Source organism: Pinus tabuliformis, chromosome 4_1 (assembly GCF_031772625.1).
Source record: "Pinus tabuliformis cultivar Carrire ecotype Pingquan chromosome 4_1, CPIR1, whole genome shotgun sequence".
NCBI lineage: Eukaryota > Viridiplantae > Streptophyta > Pinopsida > Pinales > Pinaceae > Pinus > Pinus tabuliformis.
In genome coordinates this window covers 961,717,789-961,740,942 of record NC_142303.1, presented here as the reverse complement: position 1 = coordinate 961,740,942, position 23,154 = coordinate 961,717,789, and the positions used below count along the sequence as shown (strand labels likewise).

General features: G+C 37.7%; 1 protein-coding gene across 1 annotated transcript in view; it reads left to right on the top strand.

Annotated features, from left to right (window-relative positions):
* The first annotated feature begins 4,029 nt into the window (after positions 1–4,029).
* The window catches only part of LOC149179350 (uncharacterized), a 215,912-nt gene continuing 196,787 nt past the window's right edge, over positions 4,030–23,154 (top strand). Inside the window, 2 exon segments of the mRNA XM_089420610.1 lie at positions 4,030–5,790; positions 22,043–22,114. Of these exon segments, the coding sequence (XP_089276736.1) occupies positions 4,414–5,790; positions 22,043–22,114 (1,449 nt within the window). The 5' untranslated portion in view covers positions 4,030–4,413.

Sequence of the window (23,154 nt, the reverse complement as noted above, 5' to 3'; positions counted from 1 at the left end):
AATATAGGTCAATGGTTAACATGTATTGGTTCGTCCTGCCACGGGTGTCTTTTGTGTTAAGAACCCAATCTTATATATCCTCTAACACTTCTAAATCTGACAAAAATTCCCTTCCCACTATGACATTCGCTTCAAATTTCCTCAGCTCTTATTGAACTCCTACTCAAACTTTCTCTCTAAATAGAGGAGTTGAAGTCTCAAACCTCATTCTATCTTAGAAGCCACCAAACCCTCCTTGAATTCTGCTTCCTCGATAACGATGAGCTCTCTGCCTGACCATGGTTGAGAGCGAAGGAGCCCAGAACAAATACCCTCGCAGTAAGAGAGAGAATTTAGACCCATAGGCTTAAGAGATAGCTCAAAAAATAAAGGACCCAACCTTTCTTGGTGCACTCAGTGGGCATGTAGAAGCCAAAATGGAAACAAAATCAACAAGGGAAACAATAGCTTAGACTCTCACCCCACAAATTTCTCTAAGGCCATCATTAGATGCAGAGTGAAGGAGATGAATTTGTGGACTAGAGCTACTCTTGAAATGATGAGTAAAGATTCTTAGTCATCACCATCCAACAAGCACTAAACTCATTGTACAAACCAATTTTCCAACATTAAACAATTTTTGGTCTTAATAAAAACTAAATTGCAATATTATTAAATTATAATGCAAATATTTTTAATATTTATTTAATTATTACAAACACTTTGTTACAATTTCTTTTACTATTTTATTCAAAATGTTTTTATAAAACAAAAAGTAAATCATAGGTAAATCTTATCTCAAAAATTATTTAAATATTTTTAATGGATGCATGTTTGTTTTTTTAGCTAATAATGAACATGAACAACATTACAATTTGTTTTTGCTACCAAGTAATCATATCATTGATTTTTATTGTCTTTTCATATCATGAGATTAGTATTATTTAGGTGTTTTCCAATTGGATCTAGAATATGTTTCAAATTTACAAAATATCTATGTAAAGTTTAAATTTACAGAAACGTAAAAAAATATTATATATATATATATATATATATATTTAAGTATTACATAAAATAACAAGTTCTATATAGTAGCTAGTAATTGTCACTTAATTTAAATATACCTAAATTAAAGTAAAAACAACGATTTCAAGTTAGTGTTAAGGTTTAGAATCTAGTCAATTTAGGTTTCACTGATTCGTAAATTGGGGTATTTTGTTACTAATAATTTTGCATTGTAAAGTATAAATATATTTATTTTAAAAGCTGGTTGTTCTTGGCACATATATATGTGAAAGATAGGTTGAATATATTTCTTAAAAAAATATAAATATTAAAAATGGAGTTGCCTTATTTACTTAGTTATTTGTTGTTAGCATTGATAACCATTTTATTTTATTTTTATTAAATTTTTTATTGATATTAGCTAAAATTATATAATTAAGTTTGCACCTTTACATTGTGGGGAGTAACAACTATTAAAGTGTTGAAGAACATAGAAATAATGGTGAAGAGTAACAACTCCTTATTTACATCTTGTTCATATCTATTTTTTATGCAAATACTTGCTTAAATGATGGTAAATATGTTAGTTACATTAGTATGAGTTATTTTTGAGGATTTTAATTTTTTGTGGTTTCCTATGAAACTTGACAATGAAGAATCTAAAATATCTAAAAATCATGGCATAAATATTGTGGATAAACAATTTTAAATATCAATAACAAAATAATAACAAAATTGTTTGGTTAAAAACAAAGCTATACCTAGTCAAAGGAAGAATGAAATAAGTAATATAAAAATAAATTAAAAAATAATAATAATAAGTTAAATGTAATAAAAATATGATGTAATGTTACATTTAAAAATAATAAAATAATATTTATATTAACAAATTAAAACACTTGATAACAAATATATCTATATACATTTGTTATATATATATATATATATATATATATATATATATATTCTTAATGTTGGGAGTAACTAAAATACTTCAATTTTCATCTTAATTTTGCATTAACTTTATAGAGAGGTAAAGTAATTGAGGGATATATATATATATATAAATATATATCAAGTTCCAAGAGCGATAATATTTTTCCAAGTTTTGCACTCATCTAAAAGAGATTCACAAATCAAAAGATTTGATCCCTATCATCCATAGATATATGCGACATTAAATAAATCTATGTTGGTAGTTATTTAAACAATATAAAGTTTTTAATTGTATCATCAAGGATCATCAAGATCCTTCATTAGAAGGATTCATCATTCTTTGAAGAAGCAGGTGTCACACAAATAGTCTACACTCCACATAGTGTAGGATCCACGATTTAGAAGGATGATGGTGTGATGACAAAGATGTGCAGCATGACAATTTGGTTGAAGTACTTTCATCTTCAAGCAAGGAAAGGAAGTTTCTCGGAGAAAGTCTAGGTGGCCAAATAAAAGAAGAGGTCTATATATATTTGGTAACAGATAGATAAAGTCATCATATGGTTGTAGATAAAATGGGTAGAATGCTCTATCTCATGAGCATGATGAAGAAAACTCTTCCTTTACAAAGATACATGAAGGCATGTAGACAATATGCCTTGAACTCTTCTACATATTGACAAGATGAAATCAACATAATATGACCTCATGAAGAATATGAGGAAGTTGGCAATCATGGTTCCTATGATGAAGGAACTATGCATAGAAGATCCTAAGAAAGCAATATGTGAAGAAGGTGAAAGAAGAGTTCGTGAAAGATGTATCTATAGTCATGTGAGATAAGATAAGTGATCAACATTTGATAACAAGAAGGATTAGCTATGACATCTCCATGGAGAAGGTATGAAGACCCTGATATGTATGTTGGAGAAGGAGAACCTTGGTAATGTATGTCTTGGAGATGGATTCATACAATGTGTGAAAGGATATTGATGTTGCTAGAAGCATATGTCATGACAAAGGGCCATCATAAAGAGGTGATGTTGATTTGATATTCATTTTTTATTTTTGATAGAAAACATTTGGTTGGGTTGTAACAAGACTACCGAAAGAGGGTTGTAGAAGTTCATCTACAACTAAGATTGGATGGAAGATCCTGAAAGGAACATGACTTGGAAAAAGGTAGCAGTATAAAGGATAACTAGATGATGACTAAGGTCACTTCCCAATGAAGAGAAGGATGACATGACTATTGATTCAACACTATGTTTTGTTGAAGGTAAGTGATGGAGAAGATGGTCCATGCCACTGAAAAGTAAACTACCCATGCAAAACGCCTACTTACAGAAACCATCCGGTGTATGTACTGAAGCAACAATAATGGATCCAAACATACGTTTAGTTTAACCGAACTGGGGGTGAATTATATACTTACTTCTTGAGATCCAGGGGCTGCCCTAACCTGCTCATGATGCCTCTTAATAGGGGAAAATCACAAACAAAAAATGAGCGGCAACGTGTGAACCGAAACTCGGTTACCGCACTCAAGATAACAACGCTGGTGCTTCCATTGCCATTTGTTTCAAAATTTTAGAAAGCTTTGGCATTCTATAGTTGTGAGTGTTAATAGTTTGTTTAATAACCACAATATGCCTAACCCACACACATTTTCATGGGAGCAAGTTAGTATACATTTTATATTTTTTAGGGGTTTGAATTTGGTGGTAAAAAAAAATTATGAAATAGTGTATTTTTGTTATTTAGAAAAGAATTTTTGAATGCATAAATGTCTTTAGGGTTTTCAAAAACTCTTAGGATATTTGAAATGCTTAAATTACAAAGTTTAAATTTAGAAATTTGGTTACTAAACATTATGGGTCTGCCGTCATTAACAAAATAGGAAAATACAATCGCTAAAACGACGTGGAAGCACAGAAGGTGAAGTGATGGCTATTAACAAAATAGGGAAGACGACGGTGGCTAAAACAGCGTGGAAGAATACAAGAAGAAGAGAAATAAGTGGTCTAATGGAAAATGAGACAAAACACAAGGATATTCAGAACACAACAAGCCGTGACAATATGGAATAAATATGGAAAGCTAAAGCGTCCTGTTCAGTTTTATAAACATTTGAAAGGCACGACGGTGTTACTAGTTGGCGTATCATAGTTATTAATGGATTGTTATTTAACCGAAATATTTTCATGTGGTCATTTGCAATGTGCATCGTTCGGTGCAGGGCTAGTTGAATATAAACCAGCGTGTTTCATGTGAGGATTGTGGGGAGGCAGTTACCCTATAGTCGGGGTTTGATATCCGAAGAAAAATCAGGCTGGGTTTTTGATTTCAGAAGAGAAATCTGGTACCGGTTGAAAACGAACGAGGGAATACTTGTTTTTGGTGAAACTCGAATATTGTGATTAAAGCTTGAACAGTTAATTGACTGCAAGTACAGAGGCGGAAGCCGAGAAATTCCGAGTAATACTAGTCAAAATGAAGGGCAAGGGGAAGGGGATTGGGAAGGGGGGGAACCACGACCAAGAAGAAGATGGGTCGGAATTGGATGGAATCATCACAGATAAACGCTTCGTCCACCTACATTCAGACCCTCGATTTATGCGGCTGCCCAGAAACAATTCCAAGGTATCTATTGACTCTAGGTTCCACCGTATGTTCTCTGATAAGAATTTCTCTGAATCTTCTTCTTTAGCTTTCGATAAGAGAGGCAGACCCAAAAAAAAGAGTGAAACAAACAAATTGCACCAGTTTTACTATCATCTCAATCAAGATGAGGAGGCAGAGGAAGAAAAAGACGGCACAAATGAACAGGCCAAGAAAAGTGATGAGCTCAACGCGGACAAAAAACAGAAAAATGACGAAGGTAAAACAAACAGACAGAAGGAAGAAACTGATACTGTTGGCCTTTTGTCAAATTCCAATTCAGCACAGACATCAACAAAGGGAAGAAAAAATGGAAACAAGGATAGGTCAAAACAGGGAGAAATGGCCATTGGGTTTTCTGATAATGTGACTGCGGATGAAAATGGACACGAGAATACCCATGGGTTGGAGGCTTTGGACATTGTAACAAAAACTGGTCTGGATGATTCCCAGAAGAAGAAAAAGAAGAAGAAGAAAAAGAAGAAAGAACAGGAACTGGATGACAGGTTTGTTGATATGGATGAAACATTATATACAAAAGAGGGTCATGAGGATAAAATGGTGGGCGAGTTGGAGATTAAAAAGAAGAAAAATAAGTTTACCTTAGATGGAGACATGTGCACACACGGAGGCCATGAGAATAAACAGGCAGTAAAGCTGAAAAAGAAGAAAAAGGATTGCAAGAAGAACCATAGCTTAGCTACTTCAGTAGAAAATATGTACATGGGCCAGGGCGACGTAGATACTCAGGGGGTAGCACATGTAAAAGAAAAGAAAGAGCAAGTGAGAGCACACTTGGAGGTAGAGACTCGCGTGGCTTCAGGTAGCCGCAAATCTAATGATAATGGGGTGAGTACTTCAAAGAAAAAGAGAGAAGGGAGCAAGCCCAAGTACTGTGGAGAGAATGTTAATGTCGAAGACGAACCGGATGTTATTGAGGTACCACGAAGAAAGGAGGATAGTGATGATCGAAAGAAATGGAAATCAAATCAGGATTCCATTTTTGGAACAGGAGGGAAGCGAAGCACTACCGTGGAAGAATTCCGAAAAAAGGATTGTGGGAACGAGGAGGATCAAGACAAAAGTGAATCTGAGTCTTTTTCAGATGACTATTTTGACGTCTCTGAGAGTGAAGAAGATGAAACATCTTCATCATCTGATAACGATGATGACTATGATGATCAGATAGAGTTTGAATTTTCAAAGCAGGTATTACGAACATTTTTTTCGTTCTGCGGACATAGATATATAGATATACTGTTTATCATTATACTTGATTCAAGTTTGTATGATTTGCAATGCTCGTTATATTTTACCTTAGGTATTTGATTCTATCGAAAAAGTGATATTAGTTCAGGTCCTCCATGTCTGAATTTGTGTAGTCTTGCCATCCATGAATGACAATAGCCAAACAATGCCCAAGTGTACAGCGCAGTGGACGCCTATTCATAGGCATTAACTGCTCTGGAAAAAGAGCAGAAGCTGTAAAAACCTTCAATGGTTTGGTTTTACACACAATGAACGAGGTTTATCATAATGGTTATGTACTGCTGTTTAAACAGTTGAATGATAATGGCCCTTTAAATAAGGTAATTGTAGTTTTAGTTGGCACTTTCAAGTATTGTGCTGCAGGGGATTTGTAATTCCATTGAAAGTTTAACTATTGTGGAAATTGCAAAAATCTGTGCCTAAACCAAATTCAGAAAATTTCACCTCAATACTCGAGGGTCCCTGGATTTGTTTTCTGTGAACTTTCAGTCTTAACGCTGATTCTGAAATATTAATAACAGCAGCATATATTTTACTTCTGTCCAACAAAAAACACCAGGCAGTCCAAGAAAACAAACACTGAAACAATGCACTTCAAGGGGAGAAGATTCACAGCTTGAAGGGCTCAATCCCCTTCACAAATCGATCTGGGAAATACTTTATAACAACGGGTTCATTACAACCCTAAATCTGCTCATTTAGTGTTTTATTTTCTTAGCTTGTTAAGTCAGTTAACATATCGACTAACTGTTGATGATAAGTCAACATACCAAACAACCCTAGAAACTGCTTATTGACATGAGAAATTTAAGTCTGATTTGCAGAGATTTGCAATGACAATATTTGGACAGCAAAGGTACACTTCATATTACAACATAATGGAGATACAAGTTCATACCATCAGCTCATCATAAGTTGGTATAACATACCTTATCCACTTATCACAAGCTAGGACCCTAGGCCACTTGGTTCAATTTCATCTTTGAGTTAATGACCTTGAAGTTCGACAAAAAATTGACAATGAAAATTTGGTAAGAAATGTCGGCATTAAGAAATTTGGTTTCATGAACCTAATTGGATTTGTAGGGGAGTATATCTGATTTAACATTCAAATTCTACTTTGGCTCAAAGTTTGGTGTGCTTTAATGAATTTGTTCAAATTTGCTTTGAGTTCAGTGAATTTTGAATTTGAGCCTTCAATTTCGCCAAACCCTAGCCTTGCATCCACCATTAATAATGAACCTTCAACAACAATTATGGCCCTAGTGAGACATACCACCAAGTTACTCTTAGCCCCTCCAAAGGCTCAACAACAAGCTAGTATTAACTTCAACAGATTCACCCATGATAGTCCATTTGCATCACAATTATTCTAAGAGATTCTCAAGTTTGCATTAGACAAACTACCAGCGTTCGTCGGTCCTCTAGTGTTCATGTCTTACTCTAAGGTTTACATTACTCAAACCCTAAGCCTTCTTGAATCACATAGGTACAAAGGCTCCAAGACAAACCCTAACTCTAGCCTACCAAGTTTCTTGTCCATCCTAGGGTTTGCATCCCACAAATTCTAGGTCTTCTTCTATTACATCATACAAGCACCAAGACCTCTAAACAATGTTACAATGGAATATCAATCAATAATATATCAACATAAGCTCCAATTCTTCTTCAAACTAGGCATTGTATCAAGCTCCAAGACTCCTCTGCTCCTTTAGCTCTCCATGCTCTTCCTTTAGCATTTATATCACATAAATCTTAGCTCTTCTTCTTTAGGGTACATCACAAATCCTAGGTCTTGTTCCCTACAAGATTTCTTCAAGACAATTACAAAGATAAAACATTTAGTACATCAATAATGAGTAACAACAAAGGCTCTATCCTCCCATTGTATAGAATAGGTAAGGTAGATTGACATAAAACGTGGACTAAGTCCATGCAAGTAACACTATATCTAAGTCAACAAGGCAACTCCTCATGGAATGCCCTGCAATACAAAAATGACAAGTGTCATGCTAAGTTTTTACCCAACCCCAAGGTTTTGCGCCCTCCAAGCATGATGGCCCTTGGGCCTTTTTACCCACCATTTTGTGGGTAATATCCCTAGGAGAATTTTTTTTCTTCAAGATGGTCCTCAACCGATAACCAGTTGCCCCTTGCAGCCACCAACTAGCTTGTTGTGCCATTCCTCCGCCTCTTGAGCTGGCCATGTGGTCCCTCACCCATCTACCATTATCGTATGTTTGAAGGTGGGCCTCACGAACCTAAAGGTATGCTTTGTCATTTGGTAATTGAGTGTTGTAGTTTGCTTGTCATGGACACTTCTGGGCATGGATTAATGGGGGGATTCAGTGGAAAGAATGGGCTAGGTCTGTGCTCTTGTCCCCTAGACTTCTTTTGGATGTTAACCTTGGACCGTAGTCTCGTGGGATTTCTTTTATTGACCTTTGGGCTTTAGGGATGGTATTACATGTGAAACCCTGATTTTGGTTGCGTGGTTCCGCACCCTCATCCATATATATTACTCACCTTCCTCTCATTATAACCCCATTCATCATTTCTCCCACCTAGGTCCACATTCCTCCACTAGGTCAACATAGGGTTAACTTCCCCCTTCCCCTTGCCCACACCTTGGGTTGGGCCTGTAATGATGCTCCAGAGGTTGATGCAGCTGAAAAGAAAAGTAAAAGCATAATTGGCCACATTCAACAGGAAAATGTACCACAAAACATAAAAGATGGCTGGGTCAAACACATTTAGCACGTGGGCAAAAGCCAATAAATGAGCTCTATCCCATCATCATGGCCATCACCCTGGTTCCTACAGGCCCTAGATGAGCCTCCTTTATCATTTAGGAACCCATGATTATCCCAAGCCCTGGTGGGCAATGAACTGCTATACCTTAAAGAGGGTATCCACTGCTATATTTCACACATCATGCTCTTACCCCTCGAGCCTTGAGCAAGTAATTAAAGAAAAATCATAAAAGGAAAAAACATAGAAAGAAGGGTTGAAAAATCAAGGCTGAGGCACCTCATATACCATGATTGCTCCCTCATATAAATTATATACCCTTGTACCCCAACATGTGACCTAGGGCTGCCCCTTCTCATTCCCTACTCCATTCATCTCTTTATCACGTGCCACCACCTTTTAAAGGATGTACCTTAGACATACTATCCCCTTTAGAAGTAGAAACCACCTAATAGGATACTTGGTTAACCCCATTTGGCTCTTGGAGACATTAGCACATGCCAAAGCCCATTATGGAAGGGCATGCCATTATGAAATCCCCATTTATTGTCCATGGTTTGTAAGCTCTTTTACTTGATTTCCTTAATGAATTGTTGTATTGGAAGGCTAGGGGACGCATTGGATCTTATGCAGGATTGAAGGTGGTCTCCCTATACGTGGTCCTAACCCTCCAGAGGGCTACATTGGCACATGTAGGGTGTGTGTTGAGAGCCATGGGCCTCCACAACAGTAGATAACACTCCATGGATCCCCAAAGATGTTTAGCGATTGTTCGAGATTCACCTATTGGACGAGAAAGATGCACCTGGTTCACCTTTGCCCAGCGAGCCCCACAGTTGTACCATGCACTTGGTAGATGACCCAAGATTTGTATGCTGATGTGGCATCACTTACACCATCATCTGAGCCCTTACATATGGTCTACATGCATCTTCAACTTACTTGAAAACCCATGAGGTTACTTGTGTGCCCTCACACTCGTTCGGGCACCATAGGTTTATTATGTGGAGAACAAGGGGCCAACCCCTTGTCCATTACTTTTGGAATTCCTATTCATCATTATGGCATTTATGGACTTCATCAGGCTTCTTAGAGAGCCCAACAATATGTAATTGTTGATCATTCGACCTCTTGAGAGACTTGTTATTTTGTTCATGAGCTAGTTTGGTGGGCTTGTCACCAAAAGTTAGTTATTTGCACATTATTTTTATTTTAGGGGCTAATGTAGGCTCAAGTAACTAAATCGAACTCATTAGGAGTGTATAAATACAAATGATGAGAGTCCATTTCTCATCATCACTTGGTTTGGCTTGTGTCTCTCTTGAGGTTTTCGCTATTCCTTCTTGGTGGACGAAATTTTGGAACATGGATGAATTTTGATGTATGGATTGTCTTTTCTTTTCTTGGAGATTCATGATTGGCAAGTTTATTGGTGGTTGGATATATTCTCTTACATGTAAGTACAAATTTAATGCTATTATTCTTTTACTTTGTCACATGCATTTATAATGAGATTTTCGCTATACTAGGGCTAGTTGCTGCATGCATTTACTGCGAAATTGTGGAATGATGTTTCTATATAACATATCTCTATGTATGGGCCATGTATGTTGAACGAATTCTCCTAGGGATAATTCTATGATCGAATTTATCTTGACAAGCCACTTCACCTTGCAAACGAAGTATAAAAGCTTTTAAGGTCACTCTCCTTTGCCCTAAATGACAAGCGAAGTTGATCTTAGAGCCTCCTTGACCTAGAAACGAAGTCTATCTTCATATTCTTCTTGACTCCAATCTCCCCAAGGGATTAGGCATTGGTCTACCATAAGGTGATCACTTAAAGAAACATTTTTCTTCACCTCTCCTTCTTTATTCTAGGTCTAGCCACATTAGGGCTCCTAGGGCATCATTTTCCCGACAAACCACCCATAAGAAAAATTTGATCTCTTGGCCTCTACTGTGCTGGTGTGTCTCTTAGGCCTCCTCCAAATTTGAGGAAATTCCGACAATGGGGTTGTGAGATATCCCAAGCCCTAGCCTCGAGATTGGTTTTTGCCCTAAGTTTCCCTAGGCTAGTTCCTCATAGGGATCATTTTGCACCTTCAACTGAAAATCAATTCTTTGGTCCCCTTCTCCTCCTTGTTTAGGTCAAGTCTATCATTGGTTGCTAAACTCCTTTCCCTTGACCTAACCTGGGTCCACTTGGTCCTGTGTGGTCCCATACCTTTGAAAAGTCAACTCTTCAAAAACCACTTGGGAAACCAAGTTCAACAAGGATTTTAGGGTTTTGGAAGCTCCTTTACAATTCACACTCCTTAAACCTAGCCCTTAAATCCTCATCCCCTTCTCCTGGGAAACCTGGTACCCTGCTTAAGAAACAAGCAAGTCCTATTCATGAGCCTTCCTAAGGAAAGGGTTCCCGAGGTCACTTCACATCCGTCTTAGTTGATCTATCCTTTATAAGTGACTCTCGAGTCTCTGTATATCGGGTATCCTCCCATCGTTGAAAGTCTGTAAAGAGTAGGAATCTTTAGTGGTGGTGGCAGTGGGCTTTAGCTTCATTGTTGCTCTTGACCTAGCAAGTGCCCCTCTAGGACCCCTTGCTAGTTTGAGCAGTAATAGGCCTAATGCCCCTCCTCCAAGATAGTGTGCTATCCAACAAGCTATCAACCCAACACTCCCTCTTACATTATGTTTCATTCTCCAAGTGTCCTTATGCAAGTTGCTCTTCCTCTTGTGTGCCATATGTCCCCTTGTGTTCAGTGCTCCTAAACATGTGTTCTAGAGTGGTTACTTACTCTAATGCTTTCCTCAATGTATGTGTCTCCATCCACAACCAACCCCCATGGCATATTCTCCTTGCCCCAAGTGTCCTCAAGTCAAGTATCCAACGTCCAAGGTGTATTTGACATGGTTCCATTCTCTTAGGGCTAAGTGCCTTCCTCTAAGTGCCTATTGCTCATGATCCTAGGTAGGTACCTCTCATAATCATGCAACTGATTCCCCCATTGTGTGCACTCTATAGGTTAGTCATTATGCACACATGATAGCAACTTCCTAGATTAGCGTGTTTTGCTAGTACTCTATTCAAGGTCAAGCATCCATTGAATCTGAGCCATCCGTATGTCCATCAAGTATGACCAAGAGACTAGGAGACCTTGACTCACCTTGTTAGGTGAAAACACTTTTGGAGTAACTCCAAAATATAACAGCTATGTATCGTACGCTAGTTGCTAGGGATTCTTGTAGTCCTTGGGAATAATCAACAAATTAGATATTTCAATTTGCAAAGAAGTAGTTACATTCATTTATCTTAAGTTAGGAGGTGGAGGTAAATGGGCTTATTTGAGGACTGATAAGGCTGATAGGCTATGATCCATACACCTACATAGCTTTGGATCCAATTATTACGCTATTATTTTGCATCATGAGATTGAATTAGTTGTGGCTACTTGTATGTCTTCATTGGCTTTGTGTTGAAAGTTTTGAGTGAATACTGATGCATTGTTTGTGTTTTTTTCTCAATGATAGTGCAACATTGGTATTTTAATTTCTGGATTCTCTCTGAAGCTTGTGATGACCAAGACATGATTCATGACCTATGAAGTGTTTTTGCTTCTAGTAATTAAGTTGATGGATGCAAGTTGTATCATTCAGTTTTGGAGATATGTGTAACCTTTACATTGGCAGAGATTATTTTTTAATTAATGGGAAAATTGCATTCTTAAGAATCTCAGATTTTGGAAGGCACATGAAAAGCATGCATAGTCACAGGGATGACTACATCATGATGTTTTTTGATGCATACATATTAATCTTTCTGTCAAAACATTTCAAATGATCCCAAGGTAGGTTTTGCATACACGTCAACCTTAGGTAGATTAATTAGTGAATAGTAAAGTTGATTGACACATTATTAGCTATATAAAAAGCGCAAGGGATATCTCAACGGTTGTTGTCAAATTTATTGGGCATTTGGTTAGTTCTGTGGCAGCAGATGCCCAGTTTAAATTGTCTTGGGTGGGACGCACTAGTCTATGCCTCAGCTTTATTAGGGATACCATTCATAAATGTAGGAAAACGTCCCTTGGTGTCCTTGTGAGATTTTTCTTGGAAAATAAAATTATTAGCTGCAAAATAATGCAAAATTATTTAATGCTATTATTCTTTTACTTTGTCACATGCATTTATAATGATATTTTCGCTATACTAGAGTTAGTTGCTGCATGCATTTACTGCGAAATTGTAGAATGATGTATCTATATAACATATCTCTATGTATGGGCGATGTATGTTGAACGAATTCTCCCAGGGATAATTCTATGATTGAATTTATCTTGACAATCCACTTCACCTTGCAAACGAAGTATAAAAGCTTTTAAGGTCGCTCTCCTTTGCCCTAAATGACAAGCAAAGTTGATATTAGAGCCTCCTTGACCTAGAAACGAAGTCTATCTTCATATTCTTCTTGAATCCAATCTCCCCAAGGGATTAGGCATTGGTCTACCATAAGGTGATCACTTAAAGAAACATTTTTCTTCACCTCTCCTTCTTTAGTCTAGGTCTAGCCACATTAGGGCTCCTAGGGCATCATTTTCCCGACAAATCACCCATAATAAAAATTTGATCTCTTGGCCTCTAATGTGCTGGTGTGTCTCTTGGGCCTGCTCCAAATTTGAGGAAATTCCGACAATGGGGTTATGAGATATCCCAAGCCCTAGCGTCGAGATTGGTTTTTGCCCTAAGTTTCCCTAGGCTAGTTCCTCATAGGGATTATTTTGCACCTTCAACTGAAAATCAATTCTTTGGTCCCATTCTCCTCCTTATTTAGGTCAAGTCTATCATTGGTTGCTATACTCCTTTCCCTTAACCTAACCTGGGTCCACTTGGTCCTGTGTGGTCCCATACCTTTGAAAAGTCAACTCTTAAAAAACCACTTGGGAAACCAAGTTCAACAAGGATTTTAGGGTTTTGGAAGCTCCTTTACAATTCACACTCCTTAAACCTAGCCCGTAAATCCTCATCCCCTTCTCATGGGAAACCTTGTACCCTGCTTAAGAAACAAGCAAGTCCTATTCATGAGCCTTCCTTAGGAAAGGGTCCCCGAGGTCACTTCACATCCGTCTTAGTTGATCTATCCTTTATAAGTGACTCTCGAGTCTCTGTATATCGGGTATCCTCCCATCGGTGAAAGTCTGTAAAGAGTAGGAATCTTTAGTGGTGGTGGCAGTGGGCTTTAGCTTCATTGTTGCTCTTGACCTAGCAAGTGCCCCTCTAGGACCCCTTGCTAGTTTGAGCAGTAATAGGCCTAATGCCCCTCCTCCAAGATAGTGTGCTATCCAACAAGCTATCAACCCAACACTCCCTCTTACATTATGTTTCATTCTCCAAGTGTCCTTATGCAAGTTGCTCTTCCTCTTGTGTGCCATATGTCCCCTTGTGTTCAGTGCTCCTAAACATGTGTTCTAGAGTGGTTACTTACTCTAATGCTTTCCTCAATGTATGTGTCTCCATCCACAACCAACCCCCATGGCATATTCTCCTTGCCCCAAGTGTCCTCAAGTCAAGTATCCAACGTCCAAGGTGTATTTGACATGGTTCCATTCTCTTAGGGCTAAGTGCCTTCCTCTAAGTGCCTATTGCTCATGATCCTAGGTAGGTACCTCTCATAATCATGCAACTGATTCCCCCATTGTGTGCACTCTATAGGTTAGTCATTATGCACACATGATAGCAACTTCCTAGATTAGCGTGTTTTGCTAGTACTCTATTCAAGGTCAAGCATCCATTGAATCTGAGCCATCCGTATGTCCATCAAGTATGACCAAGAGACTAGGAGACCTTGACTCACCTTGTTAGGTGAAAACACTTTTGGAGTAACTCCAAAATATAACAACTATGTATCGTACGCTAGTTGCTAGGGATTCTTGTAGTCCTTGGGAATAATCAACAAATTAGATATTTCAATTTGCAAAGAAGTAGTTACATTCATTTATCTTAAGTTAGGAGGTGGAGGTAAATGGGCTTATTTGAGGACTGATAAGGCTGATAGGCTATGATCCATACACCTACATAGCTTTGGATCCAATTATTACGCTATTATTTTGCATCATGAGATTGAATTAGTTGTGGCTACTTGTATGTCTTCATTGGCTTTGTGTTGAAAGTTTTGAGTGAATACTGATGCATTGTTTGTGTTTTTTTCTCAATGATAGTGCAGCATTGGTATTTTAATTTCTGGATTCTCTCTGAAGCTTGTGATGACCAAGACATGATTCATGACCTATGAAGTGTTTTTGCTTCTAGTAATTAAGTTGATGGATGCAAGTTGTATCATTCAGTTTTGGAGAGATGTGTAACCCTTACATTGGCAGAGATTATTTTTTAATTAATGGGAAAATTGCATTCTTAAGAATCTCAGATTTTGGAAGGCACATGAAAAGCATGCATAGTCACAGGGATGACTACATCATGATGTTTTTTGATGCATACATATTAATCTTTCTGTCAAAACATTTCAAATGATCCCAAGGTAGGTTTTGCATACACGTCAACCTTAGGTAGATTAATTAGTGAATAGTAAAGTTGATTGACACATTATTAGCTATATAAAAAGCGCAAGGGATATCTCAACGGTTGTTGTCAAATTTATTGGGCATTTGGTTAGTTCTGTGGCAGCAGATGCCCAGTTTAAATTGTCTTGGGTGGGACGCACTAGTCTATGCCTCAACTTTATTAGGGATACCATTCATAAATGTAGGAAAACGTCCCTTGGTGTCCTTGTGAGATTTTTCTTGGAAAATAAAATTATTAGCTGCAAAATAATGCAAAATTATTTAATGCTATTATTCTTTTACTTTGTCACATGCATTTATAATGATATTTTCGCTATACTAGAGTTAGTTGCTGCATGCATTTACTGCGAAATTGTAGAATGATGTATCTATATAACATATCTCTATGTATGGGCGATGTATGTTGAACGAATTCTCCCAGGGATAATTCTATGATTGAATTTATCTTGACAATCCACTTCACCTTGCAAACGAAGTATAAAAGCTTTTAAGGTTGCTCTCCTTTGCCCTAAATGACAAGCAAAGTTGATATTAGAGCCTCCTTGACCTAGAAACGAAGTCTATCTTCATATTCTTCTTGAATCCAATCTCCCCAAGGGATTAGGCATTGGTCTACCATAAGGTGATCACTTCAAGAAACATTTTTCTTCACCTCTCCTTCTTTATTCTAGGTCTAGCCACATTAGGGCTCCTAGGGCATCATTTTCCCGACAAATCACCCATAATAAAAATTTGATCTCTTGGCCTCTAATGTGCTGGTGTGTCTCTTGGGCCTGCTCCAAATTTGAGGAAATTCCGACAATGGGGTTATGAGATATCCCAAGCCCTAGCGTCGAGATTGGTTTTTGCCCTAAGTTTCCCTAGGCTAGTTCCTCATAGGGATTATTTTGCACCTTCAACTGAAAATCAATTCTTTGGTCCCATTCTCCTCCTTATTTAGGTCAAGTCTATCATTGGTTGCTATACTCCTTTCCCTTAACCTAACCTGGGTCCACTTGGTCCTGTGTGGTTCCATACCTTTGAAAAGTCAACTCTTCAAAAACCACTTGGGAAACCAAGTTCAACAAGGATTTTAGGGTTTTGGAAGCTCCTTTACAATTCACACTCCTTAAACCTAGCCCGTAAATCCTCATCCCCTTCTCCTGGGAAACCTTGTACCCTGCTTAAGAAACAAGCAAGTCCTATTCATGAGCCTTCCTTAGGAAAGGGTCCCCGAGGTCACTTCACATCCGTCTTAGTTGATCTATCCTTTATAAGTGACTCTCGAGTCTCTGTATATCGGGTATCCTCCCATCGGTGAAAGTCTGTAAAGAGTAGGAATCTTTAGTGGTGGTGGCAGTGGGCTTTAGCTTCATTGTTGCTCTTGACCTAGCAAGTGCCCTTCTAGGACCCCTTGCTAGTTTGAGTAGTAATAGGCCTAATGCCCCTCCTCCAAGATAGTGTGCTATCCAACAAGCTATCAACCCAACACTCCCTCTTACATTATGTTTCATTCTCCAAGTGTCCTTATGCAAGTTGCTCTTCCTCTTGTGTGCCATATATCCCCTTGTGTTCAGTGCTCCTAAACATGTGTTCTAGAGTGGTTACTTACTCTAATGCTTTCCTCAATGTATGTGTCTCCATCCACAACCAACCCCCATGGCATATTCTCCTTGCCCCAAGTGTCCTCAAGTCAAGTATCCAACGTCCAAGGTGTATTTGACATGGTTCCATTCTCTTAGGGCTAAGTGCCTTCCTCTAAGTGCCTATTGCTCATGATCCTAGGTAGGTACCTCTCATAATCATGCAACTGATTCCCCCATTGTGTGCACTCTATAGGTTAGTCATTATGCACACATGATAGCAACTTCCTAGATTAGCGTGTTTTGCTAGTACTCTATTCAAGGTCAAGCATCCATTGAATCTGAGCCATCCGTATGTCCATCAAGTATGACCAAGAGACTAGGAGACCTTGACTCACCTTGTTAGGTGAAAACACTTTTGGAGTAACTCCAAAATATAACAACTATGTATCGTACGCTAGTTGCTAGGGATTCTTGTAGTCCTTGGGAATAATCAACAAATTAGATATTTCAATTTGCAAAGAAGTAGTTACATTCATTTATCTTAAGTTAGGAGGTGGAGGTAAATGGGCTTATTTGAGGACTGATAAGGCTGATAGGCTATGATCCATACACCTACATAGCTTTGGATCCAATTATTACGCTATTATTTTGCATCATGAGATTGAATTAGTTGTGGCTACTTGTATGTCTTCATTGGCTTTGTGTTGAAAGTTTTGAGTGAATACTGATGCATTGTTTGTGTTTTTTTCTCAATGATAGTGCAGCATTGGTATTTTAATTTCTGGATTCTCTCTGAAGCTTGTGATGACCAAGACATGATTCATGACCTATGAAGTGTTTTTGCTTCTAGTAATTAAGTTGATGGATGCAAGTTGTATCATTCAGTTTTGGAGAGATGTGTAACCCTTACATTGGCAGAGATTATTTTTTAATTAATGGGAAAATTGCATTCTTAAGAATCTCAGATTTTGGAAGGCACATGAAAAGCATGCATAGTCACAGGGATGACTACATCATGATGTTTTTTGATGCATACATATTAATCTTTCTGTCAAAACATTTCAAATGATCCCAAGGTAGGTTTTGCATACACGTCAACCTTAGGTAGATTAATTAGTGAATAGTAAAGTTGATTGACACATTATTAGCTATATAAAAAGCGCAAGGGATATCTCAACGGTTGTTGTCAAATTTATTGGGCATTTGGTTAGTTCTGTGGCAGCAGATGCCCAGTTTAAATTGTCTTGGGTGGGACGCACTAGTCTATGCCTCAGCTTTATTAGGGATACCATTCATAAATGTAGGAAAACGTCCCTTGGTGTCCTTGTGAGATTTTTCTTGGAAAATAAAATTATTAGCTGCAAAATAATGCAAAATTATTTAATGCTATTATTCTTTTACTTTGTCACATGCATTTATAATGATATTTTCGCTATACTAGAGTTAGTTGCTGCATGCATTTACTGCGAAATTGTAGAATGATGTATCTATATAACATATCTCTATGTATGGGCGATGTATGTTGAACGAATTCTCCCAGGGATAATTCTATGATTGAATTTATCTTGACAATCCACTTCACCTTGCAAACGAAGTATAAAAGCTTTTAAGGTTGCTCTCCTTTGCCCTAAATGATAAGCAAAGTTGATATTAGAGCCTCCTTGACCTAGAAACGAAGTCTATCTTCATATTCTTCTTGAATCCAATCTCCCCAAGGGATTAGGCATTGGTCTACCATAAGGTGATCACTTCAAGAAACATTTTTCTTCACCTCTCCTTCTTTATTCTAGGTCTAGCCACATTAGGGCTCCTAGGGCATCATTTTCCCGACAAATCACCCATAATAAAAATTTGATCTCTTGGCCTCTAATGTGCTGGTGTGTCTCTTGGGCCTGCTCCAAATTTGAGGAAATTCCGACAATGGGGTTATGAGATATCCCAAGCCCTAGCGTCGAGATTGGTTTTTGCCCTAAGTTTCCCTAGGCTAGTTCCTCATAAGGATTATTTTGCACCTTCAACTGAAAATCAATTCTTTGGTCCCATTCTCCTCCTTATTTAGGTCAAGTCTATCATTGGTTGCTATACTCCTTTCCCTTAACCTAACCTGGGTCCACTTGGTCCTGTGTGGTTCCATACCTTTGAAAAGTCAACTCTTAAAAAACCACTTGGGAAACCAAGTTCAACAAGGATTTTAGGGTTTTGGAAGCTCCTTTACAATTCACACTCCTTAAACCTAGCCCGTAAATCCTCATCCCCTTCTCCTGGGAAACCTTGTACCCTGCTTAAGAAACAAGCAAGTCCTATTCATGAGCCTTCCTTAGGAAAGGGTCCCCGAGGTCACTTCACATCCGTCTTAGTTGATCTATCCTTTATAAGTGACTCTCGAGTCTCTGTATATCGGGTATCCTCCCATCGGTGAAAGTCTGTAAAGAGTAGGAATCTTTAGTGGTGGTGGCAGTGGGCTTTAGCTTCATTGTTGCTCTTGACCTAGCAAGTGCCCTTCTAGGACCCCTTGCTAGTTTGAGCAGTAATAGGCCTAATGCCCCTCCTCCAAGATAGTGTGCTATCCAACAAGCTATCAACCCAACACTCCCTCTTACATTATGTTTCATTCTCCAAGTGTCCTTATGCAAGTTGCTCTTCCTCTTGTGTGCCATATATCCCCTTGTGTTCAGTGCTCCTAAACATGTGTTCTAGAGTGGTTACTTACTCTAATGCTTTCCTCAATGTATGTGTCTCCATCCACAACCAACCCCCATGGCATATTCTCCTTGCCCCAAGTGTCCTCAAGTCAAGTATCCAACGTCCAAGGTGTATTTGACATGGTTCCATTCTCTTAGGGCTAAGTGCCTTCCTCTAAGTGCCTATTGCTCATGATCCTAGGTAGGTACCTCTCATAATCATGCAACTGATTCCCCCATTGTGTGCACTCTATAGGTTAGTCATTATGCACACATGATAGCAACTTCCTAGATTAGCGTGTTTTGCTAGTACTCTATTCAAGGTCAAGCATCCATTGAATCTGAGCCATCCGTATGTCCATCAAGTATGACCAAGAGACTAGGAGACCTTGACTCACCTTGTTAGGTGAAAACACTTTTGGAGTAACTCCAAAATATAACAACTATGTATCGTACGCTAGTTGCTAGGGATTCTTGTAGTCCTTGGGAATAATCAACAAATTAGATATTTCAATTTGCAAAGAAGTAGTTACATTCATTTATCTTAAGTTAGGAGGTGGAGGTAAATGGGCTTATTTGAGGACTGATAAGGCTGATAGGCTATGATCCATACACCTACATAGCTTTGGATCCAATTATTACGCTATTATTTTGCATCATGAGATTGAATTAGTTGTGGCTACTTGTATGTCTTCATTGGCTTTGTGTTGAAAGTTTTGAGTGAATACTGATGCATTGTTTGTGTTTTTTTCTCAATGATAGTGCAGCATTGGTATTTTAATTTCTGGATTCTCTCTGAAGCTTGTGATGACCAAGACATGATTCATGACCTATGAAGTGTTTTTGCTTCTAGTAATTAAGTTGATGGATGCAAGTTGTATCATTCAGTTTTGGAGAGATGTGTAACCCTTACATTGGCAGAGATTATTTTTTAATTAATGGGAAAATTGCATTCTTAAGAATCTCAGATTTTGGAAGGCACATGAAAAGCATGCATAGTCACAGGGATGACTACATCATGATGTTTTTTGATGCATACATATTAATCTTTCTGTCAAAACATTTCAAATGATCCCAAGGTAGGTTTTGCATACACGTCAACCTTAGGTAGATTAATTAGTGAATAGTAAAGTTGATTGACACATTATTAGCTATATAAAAAGCGCAAGGGATATCTCAACGGTTGTTGTCAAATTTATTGGGCATTTGGTTAGTTCTGTGGCAGCAGATGCCCAGTTTAAATTGTCTTGGGTGGGACGCACTAGTCTATGCCTCAGCTTTATTAGGGATACCATTCATAAATGTAGGAAAACGTCCCTTGGTGTCCTTGTGAGATTTTTCTTGGAAAATAAAATTATTAGCTGCAAAATAAATTGTCACCTGATATGAGGTGAAGAGACATACTGGGCATAGAAGGCGGCAATAGCTACCATTATTTTCATAAGTTCATGGAATAACATATTTGTCTCTATCATTCCTGCAAGACTAACTGTATTGATTTGACATGTACATTATCATTAGGAAAACCTATTATGAGCGGCTTATAGCTCCGTCCTACAACTGTTGAAGAAATGTATGACTCAATTCAACCATTGTCACAGACAGGAATTTTGAATTTTGAAAAATATTATTTCTATTTTGTGTTTTTCTGAAGATCCATATTATTATAGAGTATCTATAATCAATACTTAGTCAAATTTTCTATCATAAGAATGCAAGTAATTTTTTTTTTACTGAAAATTAAAAAAATGTCATACTAGCTTCAGTTTTCCTTTCCTTGATTTGTTTAAGAGATTCTTTTGGGATTTGCATTTTTCCTTGTTGTACACTGCATAAGTTTGATTATTGTGTTTTTGCTGGTTTGGATCCGTATGCATGATTTTCTAACGTACTGTGTTACTTTTATTTTAAGCATTTACTGTGTGTATGTGGGAGCATCTCTACTTCATGGCCTCTTCATCATTTTATGAACAGCTGGCATCATCTCGATTGAACTGCCTTCTGTGCATTCAATTATTGTGGGCAATACCTTGCTTCTAAATCTCCAAAGAAACTCATAGCTAGCCTGTTAAATCTCCAAAGAAACTCATAGCTAGTCCTCTTAATCTCCAATAAGCTTATAATGAGTCCTCTTTTAGGCACTTGCTAGAATTTTCCACTTGATTTTAGGTGTGGCAGTTCCTTTCCCATTGCATGGGTATCCTATGGGTAACTACACAACTAGTTGACAGATTTTCACAGGCAAGGAGGGCGAGCATGATGCCCCTCACTAGATGTGAATCTTTTTTGCTCTCCTGTTTCTGTAGCATTGAGTCCAATGTTAGGGGTGCTTTCATATTATTATGAAGCATTGCCATAGACTTTTATGTCAATAACATGATATTCATTGAACTATTGAGTATCAGCTACTGATGTTTTTGTTACTGTTTTATTGGGACACAATCTAATTGTCCAAAATTCAACAGTTAGCTACAATAGAAGCCTAGATTACCATGTCTTTTACTTTGTTTTACTAGTTCTCATTCCTTGTATTGAATGTTCTTGGTAAGTCTCTCTACTTTTTGTGATTGAAATATTTGACCTAAAGGTTTTCCTGACGGCTCATCTTTTCTTGTTATAGGAAGAAGTACCAACTCTGGATCATGAGACTCGAAGACTAGCAGTTGTCAACATGGACTGGAACCAAATTAAGGTATATATTCATGCCTGCTTTAATATTCTTGGACTCTTCCTAAAAATGATGCTCAAATGTTTCCTCTCTCTCTTTCTCTTATGCAAGCAAACCAAATCTTATATTACGAGGGAAATGGTAATTATAGCAGAATCTCTACATTGCATCACTTCCCCTTCCAATTCAGGCTAGAAGGGCAGACAATTTTGACTGCACTCCAATATCTGCAGCTATGATATCCTCCCCAGTTAGAAAGCACTTGGTACTAATCTTAATTGCTCGGTCGTCTAAAAACTGATGCTAATCTATAGTACAGAAATTCTTTTTAGACCCTTGGAAAGGCACCTGACATCTGATGGACCATAGAAAGGAGATAGCAAAAAGCCAAAGCACAAACCAAAACCACCTTGGGTCGCCAAAGATTGCATCTCTTCAATGGACGGGCCTTTCAATGAGGGCATGGAAATTTTGACCAGTCTGTTTCCAAAGTTGTCTGGCAAAGTCATAATTCCAGAAAATGTGCCTGGCAAGGGTCCTGAAAACATCTAATCGGCAATATCGGCAAACATAAAAGATCATTTTTTTCTCAGATTTTTAAACATATAGATAAATAATGATATTTAGCCAATGTTTTCAAAATAACATGATATTTAGCCGATATTTTCAAAATATTGCGATATTTTCAAATCTGAAAATATCGCGATATTATCAACACTGCTAATTTCACATTTGAAAGCCCTTATATATATATATATATACATCAAAGAAATCTGGGTTATTTTCATGGATTATATGCCCTGAAACAGTGAGTAGATAACTGCTTTCTCTGTCATTTGTTGGAAAGTAAATTCAGATATTTGACCAAAGATACCTATTAATCCCTCATGATTTCCCTGCTTTAAGTGATGCAAAGGTCAAATAGATTAGCAAACTGATATTCCTGCTAATTTGAGGGAGTTTGGAAAATACGATGTCTTGTAAAATATGCAAGGAGACCTCTTTTTTTTTTGTATTTATTCGAAGAAAAATTTGTGACTTTTCATTAGAGAGTGAAAATTATT